At 54.4% G+C, this 20,120-nt stretch overlaps 1 protein-coding gene across 3 annotated transcripts in view; it reads left to right on the forward strand.

The window, feature by feature from the left end:
- Positions 1 to 18,510, forward strand: part of Pole (DNA polymerase epsilon, catalytic subunit) — a 41,397-nt gene extending 22,887 nt beyond the window's left edge. The window contains exons 29-45 of one of the 3 annotated variants that reach the window (XM_015505567.2): positions 2,169 to 2,381; positions 2,569 to 2,778; positions 3,016 to 3,159; positions 7,432 to 7,572; positions 7,769 to 7,922; positions 7,998 to 8,104; positions 8,184 to 8,360; positions 8,445 to 8,668; positions 8,763 to 8,983; positions 9,266 to 9,470; positions 10,440 to 10,613; positions 11,765 to 11,890; positions 13,002 to 13,134; positions 14,468 to 14,639; positions 15,430 to 15,561; positions 15,662 to 15,855; positions 18,160 to 18,510. In XM_015505567.2, the coding sequence (XP_015361053.2) occupies positions 2,169 to 2,381; positions 2,569 to 2,778; positions 3,016 to 3,159; positions 7,432 to 7,572; positions 7,769 to 7,922; positions 7,998 to 8,104; positions 8,184 to 8,360; positions 8,445 to 8,668; positions 8,763 to 8,983; positions 9,266 to 9,470; positions 10,440 to 10,613; positions 11,765 to 11,890; positions 13,002 to 13,134; positions 14,468 to 14,639; positions 15,430 to 15,561; positions 15,662 to 15,855; positions 18,160 to 18,495 (3,063 nt within the window). In that variant the 3' untranslated portion in view covers positions 18,496 to 18,510. Of the gene's footprint in view, positions 1 to 2,168; positions 2,382 to 2,568; positions 2,779 to 3,015; positions 3,160 to 7,431; positions 7,573 to 7,768; positions 7,923 to 7,997; positions 8,105 to 8,183; positions 8,361 to 8,444; positions 8,669 to 8,762; positions 8,984 to 9,265; positions 9,484 to 10,439; positions 10,614 to 11,764; positions 11,891 to 13,001; positions 13,135 to 14,467; positions 14,640 to 15,429; positions 15,562 to 15,661; positions 15,856 to 18,159 lie in introns of those variants that run through there. The other 2 variants (XM_048785875.1, XR_007341497.1) reach the window with 2 other exon arrangements.
- Positions 18,511 to 20,120: the final 1,610 nt, after the last annotated feature.

The following is a 20,120-nucleotide window of genomic DNA, read 5'->3' on the forward strand; positions in this document are numbered from 1 at the left end:
ATCATGTACTTTTGCCTTTTTTTTTTTTTTTAAATATTTATTTTTTCAGTTTTTAGGTGGACACAATATCTTTATTTTTATGTGGTGCCGAGAATCAAACCCAGGGCCTCACACACACTAGGCGAGCGCATTACCACTTAAGCTACATCCCCAGCCCGAAGGATACAGATCTTTCATTGTGCCTTGCTGTATCTGTAAAGGCTAGAGAGTAGAGCTAACTAGGAGCCTGAAAGAAGATCCTTATGGGGCTGGAGATATAGCTCAGTTGGTAGAGGATCGCCTTGCATGCACAAGTCCCTGGTTTCAATACCCAGCACAAAAAAAAAAAAAAAGAAGAAGAAGAAGATCCTTGTGCCAGGGGCCGTTGGCATATCACAGATGTGCCATGACAAGTTCTAGGGAGAGAAGGGACCACTGGTCAGCTAAGGTGCTGGGGAAAATGGCTATTTATATTAAGTTACCATATCTCCAAATATGAAAATAATTCCAAACAGAATGAAGACTTCTTTCTTTTATTGTAAGTCTAAATATAAATACTCTGGTCTAAAAAAGAACAGCAGAATGACTGGGTACTGAACTGGGTAATAAGAATTGGGTGGAGGTGGGATGTGGCTCAGTGGAAGAACACTTGCTCTACATGTGTGAGGCCCTGGGTTGATTCCGCAGTACTGAGAAAAGGTGGGAATTATTTTTATGTGGTGCTGAGGATCAAACCCAGTGCCTCACACGTGCCAGGCAAGTGCTGTACCACTGAGCCCCAGCCTCAGCATAACGCACATTTTTATAGCACACAAGTCGCCATAAAATTGAAGAGACAAATCATAATTTGAAGATAGTTGGAATACACCAAAGTTAGAAATGGTTCATAAACATATTTAGTTAAACGTTACAACACAACATATGTCCCCCAAAACGTAGCAGCTTGAATAGGGTCAGGAGTCTGCACAGCATGGCTGAGTGTTCAGCTCGGGGTCCACAGCTGGGCTGTTGTTTCACTTGAAGGCCCGACTGGGGAGGAGCTGCCTCCAGGCTCCCTCCTGGGGTAGGGGCTGGACCTGGCTCCTTGCTGGCTGTGTCAGGAGCACTTTAGGGGCACTCTGCAGGACAGCTCACAGCATGGCAGTGGGCATCTTCAGAGCGAGCCATGGGTAAGAACCAGTCAGTGTGGACAAGTGGAAGTCACAGCATTCTATAGCTGGTTTCTGGGAACCCACCACTGTGTTGTAATCTGTTCACTGAAAGCAGTCCACTGCATCACCACACTCAGGGACGGACTCACAGGTATGAATGCCAGGCGGTGGGCATCACTGAGCCACTGTAAGGCTGCCTGCACAGGTGCCAGAAGTCGCCAGACCCCACAGCATGATGTGTCCCAATGGCAGCCACCCTGAGTGATGACGGTCATGTGAAGTGTCAGGACCGGCAGATGGGAGCTTGTTGGTATGTGAGGAACAGGCAGCACATGCAGAGGTGTGCACTAGTCACAGCTTGTGATTCTGAGGAAGTGGGAGCTAGCTCTTCTTTATCTGGAAAGCAACAGAAGGCTGGTTTTCCCTGTGACAGATATCCTGCTGCAGTTAAGATTAAAGGACCTGTGCGTGCACCAGCAGGTGCCCATCCCAGACACCTGGTCCACGCCACAGTCAGTAGGGGGTACACCACATATTGCTGTTTGCCTGAAGTAAAACAGCTGTGCTGCTTGTTGTTTATGGTCAAGCAGAATAAGTAAAAACGTGGGGCATGAGGCTGCTCCTGAGAGCAGCATGGTAGGCGGAAGAAGGGGCGCGTTAGCTATTGTTTGCAATCATTTGTCTTATTTAAAAGGAGCATCCTCTAGCAATCACTGGTGGTACTTGAATGACATTGTTTTCTAAACTTTTCTATTTGCCCTCTTTGCTATTAAAGGTTAAATCAGAGCTGGGGTTGTGCTCAGTGGTACAGCTCTTGCCTAGCATGTGTGAGACACTGGGTTTGATCCTCAGCACCATATTATATATTTTTATTTATATAAGTAAATAAATTAAATGAAGGTATTTACAACTAAAAAAATTTTTTTAAGTTAAATTGGGTCATAAGTCTCTATCCCGTTTTAGGTAACATATTAGGTTCAAGTGGTAGAGTTTACAGGAACAAGCTCCTGAAAGTTAAGGCAATTTGGGTCTTTCCAGATCGTGATGGCTCAGGGCCTAGAAGACAGCCCCAGGCCAGGTGCTCCCGACATGGAGGACTTTGGCCTCATAAAGCCACCCCATCCAGCAATCCCTGTAGCCACCAAGAGGAAGCGAGTCCTCTGGGAGAGCCAAGAGGAGTCTCAGGAACTCACGCTGACGGTGCCCTGGCGGGAGATCTTGGGGCAACCTCCTACACTTGGCACCACCCAGGTGAGAAGCTGGGGTGACTGGAGGGCCGTTCAGGGACCCTAAGGCAGGTCCTGGCCCCTGGGGAAGTTGGGTGTGATGATGCCTAGTCATCCCAGAGCACATGGAAGCTGCAGAGCTTAAAAGCTGTCAAGGGGGGGATGGTTCTACCTCACAATGTGCCTGTTGGTTGTGTTGCCATCTGTCCCAGGAAGAATGGCTGGTCTGGCTCCGGTTCCACAAGAAGAAGTGGCAGCTACAGGCCCGACAGCGCCTGGCCCGCAGGAAGAAGCAGCGTCTGGAGTCGGCAGAGGATTTGCCAAGGCATGGGGCCATCCGAGACGGGCCTGCCACAGGGCTGGGGAGCTTCTTGAGAAGAACTGCACGTAGCATTCTAGACCTTCCCTGGCAGATTGTACAGGTGTGGGCCTTGACCCAAGCGGGCAGGTGTGGACCTTTTATCAGGGAGGCAGGACACCCCTGAACCAGCAGCACTCTTCATGGGTCCAGGGAGTGCCGGGCCATCCCTGGGGTCCAAATGAATAAGACAGACTTTCAACTTTCCTGCCTGTTGCAGGGGTCCTGAGCAACTCCGAGTGGCTTGTTCACAGGTGTCCATGTGTTCTGTCACATGCTACGCGTTGTCATTTCCTTTCAGATCAGCCAGACCAGCCAGGCTGGCCTGTTCAGGCTGTGGGCCATCATTGGTAGTGACTTGCACTCTATCAAGCTGAGCATCCCCCGCGTGTTCTATGTGAACCAGCGAGTGGCCAAAGCAGAGGAGGGGCCTTCCTGTCGGAAGGTAGGGGGCTGCTGCTGTTGCTGTCACATGGATGGGGGGTGTTAAAGAGATGACCAGGAGTGTGTGCTTTGCAGACCCGAGGACCTAGGTACCTTACTGGGACATGGTAAGAATTACTTGAAATGATATCTGAGTGCTGAGCACAGAACCAGGGCCAAAGCAGGGCTGGGGTGCAGGAGCTGCTACTGTCACTGTCCTTGGCTGTGAGGTGTGTGCACTGGTAGACTTGATAAAGGGTACAGACTTTCTGTAGACACTGCTGCTGTAAGTAGCTTTTTTGAGGTATAAATTTACACACTGTGCAGTCCATCCATTTAAAGAATGTACTATTTTGTGGCTTTAGTGAATTCACAGCACTGCCACTGGAGCCACCTCTGATTTTAAGATGTTTTCATTATCCTGAAAGGCAGCCTGTACCCTCCTGCCCAGGGTTCTCCTCCTAGCCCTGTGTGTAGGTTTGCCTGTCTGGACATTCCTTGCTAACGGAGCCCTGCAATACATGGTCTTTTTTGCTGAGACTCTTCCCCTTAGAATGCTTCTGGGAATGTCACCTAGGTAGCATGTCCTTGTTAGCTCTTACTGCTGTCTCAGATGAAGCTCCACTTGACCCACTGTGCTCTCTGAGGTTGTCCTGTTATATTTCTTGGTTGGATACTGTGACCTATGTAGCAAGTGGCACCCAGGTGAGCAGCTGAGTTGTGAACATTTGTAGCTGGAGAAGGCAAAGCCTAGGCCCATTCAGTCGATTTGGTGAAATGTGCACCTAGAAAGTGGGGAGGGGTTCTCAGGACCACAGGGGTAGATGGTACGGGGGGATTCCCTCAGCCCTCCAGAGAAGCGCAGCACGGCCACACAGGAGTATCCTCACTAGCAGAACCTCGCTTCCTTTGTGACACGACTCACCTAGAGAGATGCGCACCTGTCCTCAGCCTCTTTCCAGAGCCACTGAAGATGCTCACCTGGACCCTGGTCCCATCTGGACTCCAGGGAAAGGACTTCTAGTCCTGCCCTTCTGTGTTCTGACGGGAACTTAGTGTGTACCAGATAGAGATGAATTACAGTTTGGTTTGGTCTTTGGTGGTGTTGGGAATTGAATCCCTGGCCTGAGTATGCTGTGTGTGCCCTGCAACTGAGCCAGTCCCAGATCAGACATGAATTGGTTTCTTTCTTAAAAAGCAAGATAAATGCATATCATCTTCCCTTAGATTATATTAAATTTCCAAGAAAAGAATAAATGGATTTTTACTTTGTGTCCTTTTAAAGCATCACTGTGGCTGGGCACAGTGGTGCTCGCCTATGATCTAGCAACTCAGGAGACTAAGGCAGGAGGACCGGAAGCTTGAGGCTAGCCTGGGCAACCTGGGGAGACCCTGTCTCAAAATAAATTTTAAAAAGGTCTGGGGATGTGGCCTAGAGCACCCCTTTGTTCAGTCCCCAGTACTAAAAAAATATATGTATTACTGTGGACTTGGGAATACGTGTTGTTTAATATTGTAAGATCACTTAGTCAGATCTCCCTGACACCCAGTAAGTCCATGAGGTGTGATTACAGTTCAGTGGGACTTAAACACATGGTCTTGCTGGTTTTCACAAGAGTCTGCCTGCCTTGCCCAGGCCAAGTGCCTCCACCCTGTGCAGCCAGGTCTGAGGACGCACCCCTGCTACAGATGTGTAGACCTGCTGGAACCTTGTATCCAAGAGGCATTTCCACAACAGGACAGTCATTGCCTCCTTGAGACCCACATCACCCTGTTGGACCAGCAGGATCCCTTCAAGTGGCTCCCAGGTCATCTTTTTAAGACAAGCTGGATATATTTACCTTTTATTGATCTGTTTTCCTTGTTAATTTTAAGGGGAGTAGTTTTTTGTTTTTGTTTTTGTTTTTTCCATTTTGAATTAATTACAATGAACTTAGTGCTGTGCTGGGGAAATCATCCAGACCAGTACTAGGACTTGCTGTTCCTAAGGTGTCATGGCCCACGCTGCATGCTCAGGGACAGCCTCTGCTGCTTGCCTGGCCGTGGACAGCTGGACTGCCCCCAGGTAGAGCCTCAGTGGTAGCCTTGGGCCTATGTCTGTGGAGTCTGTCAGGGTACACTGGGCCTCTGAAGAGCTTTATTTCTTAAACCACACACAGCATGTTCGTATAGGTGCTTGCCCACAGTGTCGAGAATATGCAGATGAGATGGGAACGTCCTTTCCATCATTCCTGCTTCACATTTTCCAGTTCTGAGGAAGGAGGAGAGATGTTGTTTATTTTTCCAGGCTCTCTTACAATTTAAATGCAGCAGAGCAGTCTTCTTGATGAAGTTTTCTAGTTTCCTAGTGTGTGTAGAGTCGAGGTGGAGAAGGGTCCCGTCACCCTGCGTTCCCTCGTGCTGTCTTCTCTGCCCTTCTCTGGGATCTGCCCCTGGCCATTGGTGTCACCATTCCTGCGCCCTCACAGTGGATCATGCAGGTTCCTTCTCTCCCTTAGGTGAGCCCCCACAGGGATTGCCCCAGGGAAGCCAGAGACTGTTCATGGTCTTGCCGAGGACGACCTCTGCTTCCCTGTCACCTTTTCTTTCCTCACCCTTGTGAGGTGGCCTTCTGTGTCTGGAGAGAGTAGAGCGTGACTGATCTTTTGTGAAGGGGTCTGCTTTCAGGTGGATGGTTTCTGCCAACTCGTTCTTGGGTGCTGACAGTTTTCTCCCTCTTGGGGCTGCTGCTGAACCCCTGTAGATTGCTGTGTTCAGAGGCTGGTTTTCAAGTTGATTCTTTCTCCCTTTTCAGTCCTCTGTTCATCCGGGTGAGGCTGTTGGCCTGTGCCTGGTGGGAAGCGACTGTAGCTGCTGCACAGGCACTGTTGGTCACAGGTCTGGGTCATCCCAGGGCCAACCCTCCTGGCTCTCTCCTCCCTGGAGAGCCGTCCATGTGTTCTTGGTTGGACGTTTTACAAGTGCTATTGAGGCTTCAGGCGTTGCTTTGCAGGACTGAGGGTGGAACCCGGAGCCTTATGAATAAGGCCACCCCAGTTCTCTACCACTGAGCTACACCCCAGCCCTTTTCATTTTGATTTTGAGACAGAGTCATGCTGAGTTGCCCAGGCTGGCCTGGAACTTGGAATCTCCCTCTCTCGGCCTCTGAGTGCCTGGGATCAGAGGCCTACACCACCGCACCCAGCTGACTTTGGGCATTTAAAAGAACCCTTTAGAGAATGTTGAGGAAGCCACCCAGTTAATTTCAGACCCCAGATTCTGTCTGACCCTCTTTGTGGAAGCCTTCGGTGTTGGCAGCCTTTGCTGAGCTGCCTGGTCTGTCTGACCATGCAGAGCTCAGGGTGAGCTTGTCAGACATGCTGGTCCCTGTGCAGAATTAGGGTCCAGCTTTCTTCTCTCCAGGGTTCCTCTACACAGCAGCTCCTTTCCGGGTCTCTGGCTAGGAAAACATGGTTTCTCTCAATGTTTGCTACTTGCACCCTCCTATTGAGCCCAGGAGAGATCAGAGGACAATAAACTGGGCCCCCCCACAAGACTGGTATTGACACTTGTCTGATCCCTGCCCAGGTGTGCCAGGGCGGTGGGCCAGGTTTCAGACAGGCCAAGGAAAGTCCCTGGAGACAGCAGGAGAGACGTTCAGTTTACTGGGGAAAGCTCACGAGAGATCAGGACTGCTCCGAGCAGAGTTCCTGGTGACAGCACCTCCTCTCCCTGGTGGGGCTCTGCCCAGAGGTGTCCAGCTAGAGGAGCGACCCTATGCTTTCCACAGTGCCCTCTGCTCTGCGCCCCTCCCCACTCAGGGGTTTTATAGGTGGATAGCAGATGCAGGGACACTAGCAGATTTAGCTTAGTTGGCTTGTCTGACCAACATCCCAAGGAGCAGTTGTCCTGGTGCCAGTGCAGTAAAGGAGCTTTCCCCAGATAAGACCGTTCCGCCCAGCTCCCAGCATTATGCACAGAGACAGCCAGCGCCCACCAAGATGGCACATTTCTGGACCTGCCAGCCTGGGCCTGCTCCCACTGCTCCCTTAACGTGGCTGGGTTCTGGGGAACAGGGGGGCATTCAGGGATGTGGTACCTTACTGCCCCCTTTGCTTTAGGGTGATACAATACCTCAGTCTGTGAGTGCCTCTCTACTTTCAGAGGCCACAGGTTGCTTTTCTAAGTTACGTTCAGATCTTGTAGTTGTGACACTTGGGAAGGCAGGCTGACCACTGTAGGCACAGGAAGTTCTAGGATTCCATCGACATGCCCCTTGGAGGCCATGACAAGACCACCACTGTGTTGTCACCAGGTGAACCGCATTCTGCCTCGTTCCAACATGGTCTACAATCTCTATGAGTATTCAGTGCCAGAGGACATGTACCAAGAACACATCAACGAGATCAACACTGAGCTGTCAGCGCCGGACATCGAGGGTGTCTACGAGACTCAGGTAACTTTCCCAGCCACACCCTGCTGAACCCGGTATGGGTCCAGCTGGGCCTGGACCAGGGACAGCAGTGACAATAGACTGTCCTGGGAAGGTGGGTCTCAGCAGGCCTGTTAGAGGAGCCTGGGGGTAACCCAGGGTGAGCCGAGGGTGCAAGAGCCCCCATCAGCCTCACCGGCCTATCTGCCCACTCTTCCAGGTGCCGTTGTTGTTCCGGGCACTGGTGCAGCTGGGCTGTGTGTGTGTGGTCAACAGACAGCTGGTGCGGCACCTCTCGGGCTGGGAAGCTGAGACCTTCACCCTAGATCACCTCGAGATGCGTTCTCTGGCCCAATTCAGCTACCTGGAACCAGGTACAGCTTATGCCTCCTGCCCTGCCACCCATACACCTCCTGCACACCTCCCATGACGTGCACTTCCTTCTGCAGGCAGCATCCGCCACATCTACCTGTACCACCACACGCAGGGCCACAAGGCACTCTTTGGGCTCTTTGTCCCCTCACAGCGCAGAGCATCTGTGTTTGTGTTGGACACGGTGAGTCCTTGACCCGGTGGGTTGGCAGGGTCCCTGCTCTATCCATCAGGAAGGGGCTCACATGGCTACTCTCCTACAGGTGCGCAGCAACCAGATGCCCAGCCTCAGCACCCTGTACTCAGCGGAGCACAGCCTTCTGCTGGAGAAGGTGGGCCCCGAGCTCCTGCCACCCCCCAGACATACCTTTGAAGTTCGTGCTGAAACTGACCTGAAGACCATCTGCAGGGCCATCCAGCGCTTCCTGCTGGCCTACAAGGTGAGGGAGGTTAGAGTCCTGCTATGAGAGACCACTGCTCTGAGGCTCTATCTACGAGGCCTTTTTTTCTTCTGCCCAACACAGGAGGAACGCCGGGGACCCACCCTCATTGCAGTGCAGTCCAGCTGGGAACTGCAGAAGCTCGCCAGCGAGATCCCTGTGCTGGAGGAGTTCCCGCTGGTGCCTGTGCGCGTGGTCGACAAGATCAGCTATGGAGTCCTAGACTGGCAGCGGCACGGAGCCCGCCGCATGATCCAGCACTACCTCCACCTGGACACCTGCCTGTCACAGGCCTTCGAGATGAGCAGGTGAGCCCAGAGGCCAGCAGCCAGGGCCAGGCCGCTACCATGGCAGGCGAGTGGTCCCCGGCGCTGCCTGGGCTGACCATGCGCCTCCACACAGGTACTTCCACATTCCCGTTGGGAATCTGCCAGAGGACATCTCCACCTTTGGCTCCGACCTTTTCTTTGCCCGCCACCTGCAGCGTCACAACCACCTGCTCTGGCTGTCCCCCACAGCCCGTCCCGACCTGGGCGGGAAGGAGGCCGACGACAACCGCCTTGTCATGGAATTCGAGGACCGTGCCACCGTGGAGATTAACAGTCCTGGTTGCTACTCCACCGGTGAGTGGGGCGGGGGTGGGCTGTCCTGCCATCTCACTGTGTACTCTGGGCAGCCAGACTCAGCACCAGCTGCCTGCCAAGAGCTGAGGCCACAGAGGGTATCCCAGAGTCAAGGCCAGAAGCTGATGGCCCTGCAGTTCTGCTGGAGGTCAGAGGGTACATGCCACACCTGAACACACTGGGCAGTGCTGACTGTCCTGGCAGTATCAGTGGCTGGGTCTGGGTCCAGGAGATAGTGCTAGAGGTGGCCAGGGTACATGGACAGCAATGTCTCCTCTGCAGTGTGTGTGGAGCTGGACATCCAGAACCTGGCCGTTAACACCATCCTCCAGTCCCACCACGTGAACGACATGGAGGGGGCCGGCAGCATGGGCATCAGCTTTGACGTGATCCAGCAGGCCTCACTGGAGGACATGGTCACAGGCAATCAGGCCTCTAGTGCCCCAGCCAGCTACGATGAGACAGCCCTCTGCTCCAGCACCTTCAGGTGCCCCCTTGCTGTATGCTCACCTCCTGTAGAACAGTGGAGAGGCCTAAGGCAGTGCCCCTCGGGCTTCCCTTCTCCCAGTCTCATGCGGCCGTTTCAGTCAGTGTCCCCGTGGCCCATGCACGTGTCCTGCCTGGTTATCATGACAAGTCCTTGCACTCCCTCCTGCCCTCCTGTGGCCAAAGGCATTTGGCCCAAAAACCCTTCTCACATGGCTGCTTCTCAGCTGACTGAGGCGTGTGTGTGAGAATCCCCAGGCACTTAGCCTGGTGAGTTGTTATGGTCACTGTTGGCTGTCAGGGGCTTGATCAGCCGTGGTCCTGGTGACGTGCAGTGTGTGCCGAGGGGCACTTCTGTGTGTGTGGGGGGGGTCATGTTCTCCCTCAGGCCCCAGCAGCTTGCAGAGTGGTACAGTTGCCCATCATGGAGAGGGAAACTGAGGTCAGGGTGGCCACAGTTGTGGCCACTCTTGGTGCAACTGAGTGTGAGGGTTTGCACTCAAGAGGAACCTGATTCCAGATTGTGTGCCTCAGCTGTTACCCTGGGGCCTCCCCACAGAAGGAGGGAATTCGCTGGGATGGGACAAGGTAGGGAGAGGAGGAGGGGCTGGGAACAGTGTCTTGGCTGCAAAGGACACAAGTGGTTCAGCCTGAGAGGCAGATGGGATCAGTGCCAGATGGCAGAGACCATCACTGTGGCAGTGGGCAGGGAAGGTTCCATGAATGAACTCTGTGACCATGACAGCCTGTCACAGGCAACCCCCCCCCCTGAAGTTTCCAGCAGGTGAGGTGCTATGTTGAGAGGTGAGCAACGCTCACATCTCTGGTGGCGGCAGCACTTAATGTGTGGAGGAGGTGATGCTGTGCAGTGGGACAGGCAGAAGGAGCTCAGGGCCCACGGTGTGGTCTGGAAACTGGGGGTCAGAGCTGGCGAGGGGTGGTGGCACACCTTCCTGCGCCTGTCTTCCAGGATCCTCAAGAGCATGGTCGTGGGCTGGGTAAAGGAGATCATGCAGTACCACAACGTCTACGCCGACAACCAGGTGGTGCACTTCTACCGCTGGCTACAGTCCTCGAGCTCTCTGCTGCATGACCCCGCCCTGCACCGGACACTCCACAACATGATGAAGAAGCTCTTCCTGCAGTGAGTACTCACCCAGGCCAGGGCACACAGCAGTGGAGCGGCCAGGCCAGAAGGTCCGCTGCAGCCTGTCTGCATTGTGTGTCCACCTTGCTGTGGTGAATGCCCCTAGGAGGGCTGCGTGTGGAGGTACCATACCAGTGGACCTTTAGATTGTCCTGCTTCATGCTGCTAGGAGTACTAAGTCACGAAAGGCTCTGTGCATGAGCAGCAGCGGCATCTGTGGAGGTCCTGCTGTTGCAGCTTCGATGGGCATTATGTCTGGGTGGTTGGTATTGCCAAGAGCCCTCTATGCCGGCTCATGATTAAGGGTACCGTGCCCCTGCTCCTTGCTGTCACAGCTGGGGATTTGCCGACATCAAGGAATGAGGGTGCTGTTTCGATGTTGTCTTACTGTACCATCCCAATTATGAATGAAGTCGAACTTTCTCTTCATGTTCTTTACTCATTTTCCTGTAGTTTTGTTGGGTTTTTCTCTTATTAAAAATGGAATGAGAGGCTGGGGTTGTGGCTCAGTGGTAGAGTGCTTGCCCTTGCACATGTGAGGCACTAGGTTCCATCCCCAGCACCACGTAAAATAAATTAGTAAAACAAAAGTATTGTGTCCATGTTCAACTAAAAAAAATATTAAAAAATGGAATGAAGCTGAGAATGGTGGTACATGCCTGTAATCCCAGCTACTCAGGAGGATGAGGCAGCAGGATGGTATGTTCAAGGCCAACCTCATCAGTTTAGTTGAGACCCTGTCTCAAAAGAAAATATAAAAGGCTGAGGTGTAGCTCAGTGGTGGAGAGTCCCTGGGTTCAATCCTCAGTACAGGGGGCAAAAATGAATTCTCTGTGTTTAAAAAAATAGCCATCTTTCCATAAGAGCTTGCAAATTTTTTCCTGTTTTTCCTTTTGGGGGGGTTTGTGTATGTTATCCTTTGCCTCTGTCATATTTTCTTACCATGCAGAAACTGCTGCCAGATACTGTGGCCTGTGTCTGCAGTCCCATCCATATGGGATTCAGGACAGTCTGGACAGCACAGCAGGGCCTGTGTGGCTCCAGTGCAGCTGGGAGGCCTTCCCTGGGGTTGGGCTCCCAGGCTTCTCCGCAGTGCTGGGTCCAGGGCACTGGGCCCCTCCTTGCCGTTGACTGGACTTGTCCCACAGGCTCGTGGCTGAGTTCCAGCGCCTGGGGTCATCAGTCGTCTATGCCAATTTCAACCGAATCATTCTCTGTACCAGAAAGCGCCGCATTGAGGACGCCATCGCCTACGTGAAGTACATCACCAACAGGTGGGTGGAGAGGCGTCCTGCTACTGCAGCCTGCTATGGCTCTGCTGAAGGGCCAGCATCCGTGACACACAGCATGGTGACTAGAGGAGACCTCATAGCCCACTGGGTGTCAGGCACAGGTGTGGCACTGAACATGCTGTGGCTTGTGGATGGGTCGTATCGGCCTTTAGCTGCTGCAGCTCTGGCTTGGGGCAGCAATGGCTCCTGCACCGAGCCACACTCCCAAGGCCCCTGTAGCCCAAAGGCTCTGGTTTATAACTGAAGCTCACACTTTTGGGTGCGTTCACATGGACCAGGAATGGAGCACTTCCCTAAACACAGAAAGATCAGCGTAGGCAGGAACCCTGGGTGGATCCACTCTGCCGTCAAGTCTCATCACTCCTCAGTACCAGTCCTGGGTGGCAGGGGTGAGGTCGCCCACTTCGACACACACACACAGCCAGCACAGACACGACCACGGCTCTGCAGACCTGCTGCCTGTCCTTCCACATGGCCTAGGGGTCCAAGCCAGCTTTCAGTCTGCCAGTGTCATGCTATATGCCTACCAGGAGGGGGTGGGGGGCTGAGACACTGGGGGCTGTGGCTCGGCTCCAAGAGGCCCAACACTGAAGTGGCTGGGTTGGGCCACATCGAGAAACTGCTGCCATTCTCCCCTTGTTCTGAGAGCAGCCAGGACAAGTGCCAAGGTCCTGGAGGAGCAGTGTCTGGGTTGTATGGCTGCGTGTAAATACGTCACTTAGGGTTCCTCCACTGTTTCTCCCCATCGGAGACAGAGCCATGGATCAGTCAACTTGGCTGAGGGTGCTGGGAATGAAGGAAACTTGCAGCCCTTCCAGTCACCCATAGTCACGAGGGTGCAAGGCAGGCTGGCCTCTGGGAGACCCCCAGCAGACAGCACAGCCAGTCTTCCTCAGCCCCAGTTCAGGTACCACCCTCCCAGGGCAGTCTCAGTCCTGCTGGCTGCCATCCCCAGGAAGTCTGAGTAATCTGCATCATCCCAAGCTCTCTTTAAGTAAGAGAAGGGTGAGCAGATACCAGGAAGGGAAAGACAGGAAGTGGAGGAGAGGGATGCCGTTGGTTTCACATGCAGCTTCTCCCTGGTTCTCTGCAGCATCCATTCTAAAGAGCTCTTCCATTCCCTGACCATTTCCTTCTCACGATGCTGGGAATTCCTTCTGTGGATGGATCCGTCTAATTATGGTGGAATCAAAGGAAAAGTGCCATCTGGAATTCACTGTGGACAGGTGAGAGAGCTGGGCATGACTGGGAAATGACCCTAGCTGTATTTGCCCCAGTGGTGAGTGCTGCCTGTCTGGGGCCTCCTTGTGCCCACCCTCATTGGCTTACATGAGAAGGGCTGGGAGTACCCAGGAAATACAGAGTGCTGCCTCAATCCGGAAAGAACAAGGAGTTTGCTGTAGGGTGGCCCTGAAGGTGTGATATGGAAGCGGGGTTCTGGAAGATGCACACAGTCCGTGTGCTGCTCTCGGCAGGGAGGCTGGCGAGTGGGAGGGGTGGTAGTTGCAAATGCATCCAGAGACCTGGTGGGGCTGTTCACATGGATGAGTGATGGAGGAGGACAGAGATGGGAGGACCAAGGGTAGACCCCGGTTAGGGTCAGTGCAGGGGAGCACTGGGTTGGCCTAGAAGGTGGGAAGGACTTGGGTGGGATCTGGGCGGGGCCAAGAGGCAGCAGGGTGTGTGTATGTTGGTGCCCAGGTGTGCAGAACTGGCTGCCAGAAGCAATGTGGGGAAGGGGTCTTGTTAGGTGGGGCAGGTGGCATGTGTGAGGCTGAGACACGCGTTCAGCTGGTACTGGAGTGCCCAGGGGACAGCTGGAGGTGGGTTGAGAAAACAGAGGCCTGTGTCCTCCCTGGGGTTCCTCTTAGAGGACCAAGAGGGAGCCACCAGCAGGGAGCACATGCCAGGAGCTGGGGGCCTCAGGAAGGAGGAGATGGGCAAGGCTGCTCTGCACACCAGGCTTCCTGAAGACTTCAGCAGGGTTGGGGCAAAGCCTGCTGGGGTTCAGAGAGTGGGAGGATAGCAGAGCACAGGAGTGGATATATGTTGGTGTCCGTACACAGAAGCTAATGCACTGTGGTGGGAAGGCAGGACCACACTTGGGGAACTTTGTAGCCGGTCCTGCATGGAATCAGGTGCCGTTCCAAGAAAAGGTTCTTTTTTATGAAATAGGGTCTCGCTGTGTTGCACAGACTGGTCTTTAGCCCCTGGGCTCAGGCAGGTGGTCCTCTGGCCTGAGGCTTATGCCACCCACCTGGCTAAGGAAGATCCTTGGACTCAAGAGAAGGGAGCTGCACGTTAGGAAGCCCTGGTTAATTCTTCCCTCTTGGGAGGTGGGAATTTAATAATTTTGCAGCAAATCCTCTGAGAGAACTGCAGTCACCTTGCACCAGGCCTGCTACACTGGTTCTGGAGCCCTGCAGGACCTGACTTGGGCACAGGGATCCGGATGCCCAGGCTGGAAGAGGCCTCTCTCCCACGCCTTGGTACCACTGAATCTCATCACTGCCTGCTGCTGCTGCTGCAGTAGGCACACAGGGGTTGTCTCTGTTCCAGCAAGAGCCCCAGAAAGGAGAGGAAGCAGAGGACGAGCAAGAAGACGAGGAGGAGCAGGAGGAAAGTGTGGAGGAGTCTGAGGTAGAGGACCTCCTGGAGAACAACTGGAACATTTTGCAGTTTCTGCCACAGGCAGCCTCCTGCCAGAGCTACTTCCTCATGATCGTTTCGGGTGAGCCAGAGCATGGGCCAAGGGTGGAAAGCCAGGTCTACGTGGAGCCACTCCAGGGGCAGGAGGGGCTGTCTTCCTCCAGGCCATTGCCTGCCAAGACCCACCCCCAACCATGTGTCATGGAGGGTTTTCCTGCTACCGAGATCTGTTTCATATAACGCGGCTGCACGCATTTCCTCAGAACACTTGTGCGTGCACACACAATGGTCAAAAGAACCCCAGCACATCCAAGTCAGCAGCCCATCACTAGCCTTCAGGCCTCCCTCCTGTTGCAGGAAGCCCTGTACCTTGGCTGGGCTGAGGGTGAGGCTGATGAGCAGCTGGGCATGTGAACCCCCAAGGACACCCTGTAGTTCAGGGCACTTGTCCAAACAGCACTTAGTGACGAGCACGGCAGGTTAAATAGTCAGCAGGTAGCCCTCACACCTGTGGTGGCAGCGATGGTTTTGGCCCCATGTTTATGTTTTGTTTGCTGCTCTTTGAGTCTGTTCTCCAAGTTGTCTCTTGAAATGTCCCAGAGCATGGGCCTGGGAGTTCCAGAGGACTGTGCCGACACAGGTCAGCCTCCACTTGTGGGAGCCCCTGTAGCAGGAGGGCTGGGCGTCAGCCTGGCTACGCACTGCTCTCCATCAGTCCATTTCTCTAATTAACTCTCAGCTCTTCTGAGGGTAGCAGATAAAGGCATCACCAGCAGTGTGGCCACGTCTGCCTGGTAGTCAGCCTGACCGGACACAGGCCCCCAGTCTGGGACAGCCCCCCTCTGAGCCGCAGTGTGCCTGCCTCTCTGCAGCGTACATTGTGGCTGTGTACCACAGCATGAAGGAACAGCTGAGACGCAGTGGCCCGGGCACCACCCCTGTGAAGAGGAGGGGGGCCAGCCAGTTCTCCCAGGAGGCTGAAGGGGCGGCCGGAGCCCTCCCTGGTGAGTCCCTTGCCACACCGATCCAGTGCTGTGTGCCTCAGATGGTCTGGGTGGGCATGGGAGGTGCCCAGTGCCAGGGTGAGCCCTCTTCTCTTCCCAGGAATGATCACCTTCTCTCAGGATTATGTTGCAAACGAGCTCACTCAGAGCTTCTTCACCATCACTCAGAAGATTCAGAAGAAAGTCACAGGCTCTCGGAGCTCCACAGAGCCCTCAGAGATGTTCCCTGTCCTCCCTGGCTCCCACTTGGTGCTCAACAACCCTGCTCTGGAGTTCATCAAATATGTGTGCAAGGTGAGGGGCTGCAGAGGCCTCTGGGCTCAGGCAGCCAGGACGCTGGGGCCCTGCCCTCGTGTGGCCTGAGCCCATGGAGCAGGCCAGTGCACAGGTGCTGCCCGGGAGGACAGAGGCCCTGAGGAGCCAGGGGTGGGTGAGTGGGTGGAAGTCACAGGCGACGTGGGAAGCAGGCACTGGGACAGGGAGCTTCTGGGCCACCAGCCACCAGTTGGCTCAACCAGGAGAAGCTAAGCTCAGAGACCTGTGAGGTGGCATAGGAGCCTGCCTAGCGGGGAAGGCAGGGGGTCCCGGGAGGGCTTAGGCTGCCAGCTGGCACCACACAGTGTCCCAGCAAAGTACCTCACCTGGCGCTGCAGATGCACAGACTGCTCGTTGTCTGGCTGTGGGGAGGGAAGGTTTCCAGCTCGGGTTCCATCCACAGCTCACCTTCAGGTAGGTGTTTTATGTCAACCGAGTTGTGTACATTGGCGGGGTAACGAGGCTTGTGGCCATGCACCCGCTGCCAGGATCCAGAGGTGGAGTACTCCACCCCTTCCCAGCCCTCCCTGTGCCCTCCCCAGCCCTGACAGCCAGTCGGAGATGGTGTTTTAACATCACAGTGGGTGCACTCTTGTGGGGTGCAGGTGTGGACGTGCTCCTGGTGGGTAGGGTGGTGACACCCACCGTTGTGGTACAGAACTGTCACCCCCAAAATACTCCCCCTTGGCACCAGCCACCCCACCTTGGATCCCTGACTGTCCCTCTCAGATGCCGCCTAGGTGGAGCCCTATATCCTATAGCCTGGGGGTCTGGCTTCCTTGACTCTGCAGTGACGTGGGACCCCCTGGTATGTCAGAGTGGCCTTCCCTTGGCTGCTCGTAGCTCTGAGGCAAGGACATTGGGTTGCTGTCCCTTTGTGGTAATTAACAACTAAGCAGCCATGAAACACCTTATGGCTTTTGTGTGAACGTAAATCTCATTTATCCTGGGTAACAACCCAGGAGAAGAATTGCTGGGCCGTGTGAAAGTATGTTTGGCATGGAAAGAAAGTACCAGGCTGTTTACTTAAGTAGCGCATGCTCCTCGATGCGTGGCTGGAGTTCCACTCTTCCACCCTCTCCAAAGCCTGGTGGTGGTGGTGTTTGAATCCCAGCTGTTCAGGTGGACATGCAGTGGGATTCGCTGTGGTTTTGATTTGTACTTCCCTAGCAACTGCTGATGGGGAGCACATTTTTATGGGCCCGTTGGCTATCCATGTCTTTGGTGAAGTATCCAGATCTCTTGGGTTTTGTATTGTTTTTTTGAGTGGCTGACACCTTTTTGTTTTGTTTTGTTTTTCAGTGCTAGGGATTGAATCCTTAAATGCTGCCAAGGGCTCTGCCCCTCAGCCTCAGCTCTTGCCCCTGGTTTTTCCTGTTCTTGAGAGTTCTTTTTATGTTCTGGACACAAATCCCTTCTCAGATGTGAGTTGTGCCTCTTGTGTCGTGAGCGAGGAATTTTTGCTTTAAAGACACAAAGGTTTCCTGCTGTTTTCTTCTTCAAGTCTTACAGTTCAGGATTCTACTGTGGTCCGAGCTGAGGTGTGTGTTGTTCAGTTTCTTTCTTTTTTGTGGCTCTGGGGAGGAAGCCCGGGCCTCCCATGCCAGGCAAGTGCACTACCACTGCCCTGCAGCCTACTCCGTGGCCAGGCTGGCCTGCAGCCTGCACTCTTGCCTGAGCCCCAGGAAGGGCTGGAATCGAGGTGTGCCCCACTGCACCCGTCCGAGCTCACCATCCTGCAACATACCTGTTGTAAGCCTGGGTTCCTAGTCCACAGAGGGTCTCCAGTTTTGTGTCTCTGGCTTGGATATCAAGGCAAGGTGGCCTTCCAGGACAAGTTGCAGCCCCCTTTGCCTGCTGGAAGGTGGTGTGTGGATCCAGCATTGCTTCTTTAGACATCTGGTGGGTCACAGGGAAGCCTACACTTCCTGTGGAGGACTGCCACCATAGGGAGGAATGGGTTGACACCGTGAAGCCATGCTGATGAGGGCTCCAGTGTCGCCGGGCATGGTGGCCCACGCCTGTGATCCCGGCAACTCAGAAGACTAATGCAGGAGGATCGCAAGTTCAAAGCCAGCTTCAGCAAAAATGAGGCCCTAAGCAACTCAGTGAGACCCTGTCTCTAAGTAAAATACAAAACAGGGCTGGGGTGTGGCTCAGTGGCTGAGTGCTCCTGAGTGTAATCCCTGGTATACCTCTTGCCTCACAAAAAAAAGAGGGCTCCCGTGTCTCCAGCAGCAAGACTCCCTAGGAGCTGCTTCCTGACGGGCGTGTCCTCCACAGGTGCTATCTTTGGATACAAACATCACCAATCAGGTGAACAAGCTGAACCGAGACCTGCTTCGCCTGGTAGATGTTGGTGAGTTCTCCGAGGAGGCCCAGTTCCGAGACCCCTGCCGCTCCTATGTGCTCCCTGAGGTGATCTGCCACAGCTGCAACTTCTGCCGAGACTTGGATCTGTGCAAAGATTCCTCCTTCTCCCAGGTGGGCTGGTTTGGGTGTGGGGCAGACGAAGCTGAGGCCATGGTCCTGCCATCCTTCTGTCCACCCTGCTGCCTGCAGGCTCCTCTTGAGCTATTGTGCCAGAGGTTGTCACGAGGGTGGGGGCCCCACAGGTGATGAGTGCCACCACCCCCCACCCCCCGGCTCTTCTCCCTCCAGCCCCTTCCCCCAGCTTTGTGGTGGAGGGTACAGGACATGCTGTGGCCCAGGGGGCTGTGGCCACCACTCAGGCGCTCACCCCTTACCCTGCTGTCCTAGGATNAGCCCTCAGCCAGACCACTAGCAAGCCCCAGCCCTAGACACCGCATCCTTACAGGCATCCTCTGCTCCCCGTGATGTCCCACTGACCACCTGACTTCCAGTCTCTTGGAAAAGCAGACCGTCCAGGGAATGGGGTAGACCACCGAGAACATGCCAGGGAGTGCAGAGGTGGCATGAACAAGCTGGAGCAGGGAATGACCCTGTCCTCCACATTGCTGCAGGCCCCCTTCTGAGGCAGGTCATCAGGCAAGAAGCCTCTTGGGTCCTGAGGGGTCCTGAGGAGTCGTTTCTGCCAATAAACACACTTTGAAGCCTCTGTTGCTTTCTGCACCTGCCGATGAGGTGGACAGGAGTCTTATTTGTTCAGTGGAGAGCAAATGCCTGTGGGGGCCAGGCTTTTGCTTCTCTTTGTCTGCCAGAATCAGGAGGGGAGGGTCCTGGTAGACCTGTAGGTTGGTGAGCAGGGCCTGAGAACCTACAAGGAAGGGCTCTAGGTATGTGGGTTTTTTTAGGGACCTCCTTAACATTCTGTTTCAGCCTGGATGTCGGAAAAGTACTTTCTCACATGCAAGATTTAGGCTCTTTGTCTGTGAAGGGAGGATGAGAGAAGAAGAGGAAAAAAGCAGTCCCAGGGCAGCTTCAGGGACCTGCCCACTCCCAGGAGTGGCCTGGCCTGTGACCTGGCACATTCTGAGGACTGTACCCCAGGTGCAGGTGCAGAGGCTCCCTGCGTGCGCTGAGGCTGGTCCACCTGTACAACAGGACCTGCCCTCCCACTCTGCCAGGTACCCACCCCCTGGACTTGCTGCACATCTCCCTCTAAGCCAAGTGTGGCCTTTTCTTGCACAGGCCCAGGCCACTTTATCAAGGCAGTAGACAAGTGTTAAATAAAACATAAATCTGCAACCCCCCAGGACTCAGGCCTGGCAGAGGGCTGGGTGCCCTGGGGCCAAGTGGCAGTTCACTCCAGACCCTCCCTGAAGTTCCTCCTGCTATCACTCAGCTGTGCCTTTTCCACACTTTTGTACAAAAGGGTGGAGGTCTCTGGAAGGGTGGAGGGCTGAGCTTCTCTCCCCAGGCCGTTTGAACCCTGAGAGCTCAGGCTGCCTTTGGGGAGAAATCCGATGCCCGCCTGGTCCTGCTTGCTTGGAATGTGGACTGAGCCGAGTTGTGCTGAGACCTCCTGAGTGGGGATCAAATCAAATTAGGGCGAGGGAGAGGAGGCGGGGCAGCTAACTAGGCTTCCTGGAAGTGAAGCTGAGGAAGATGGGGGAGGGACAGTTGGGTACAGCAGGACAGGCTAGCTGGGCACAACTGAAACAAGAAACCTGAGCCTCTGGCCCTGGTTCCTGAGCTGCAGCCAGGGACCCAGTGGAAAGGCCAGTTTCTCTAAAACTAGAGCAGACATCTTGTGAGCCCAATACGAGGATGTTACAGGTGTTTGGTGACCCATGGAGGCTGGAGCTGCATGAGTGCTGGGA

The sequence above is a fragment of the Marmota marmota genome, unplaced genomic scaffold (genome assembly GCF_001458135.2).
Source record: "Marmota marmota marmota unplaced genomic scaffold, marMar, whole genome shotgun sequence".
NCBI classification, from domain to species: Eukaryota; Metazoa; Chordata; class Mammalia; order Rodentia; family Sciuridae; genus Marmota; species Marmota marmota.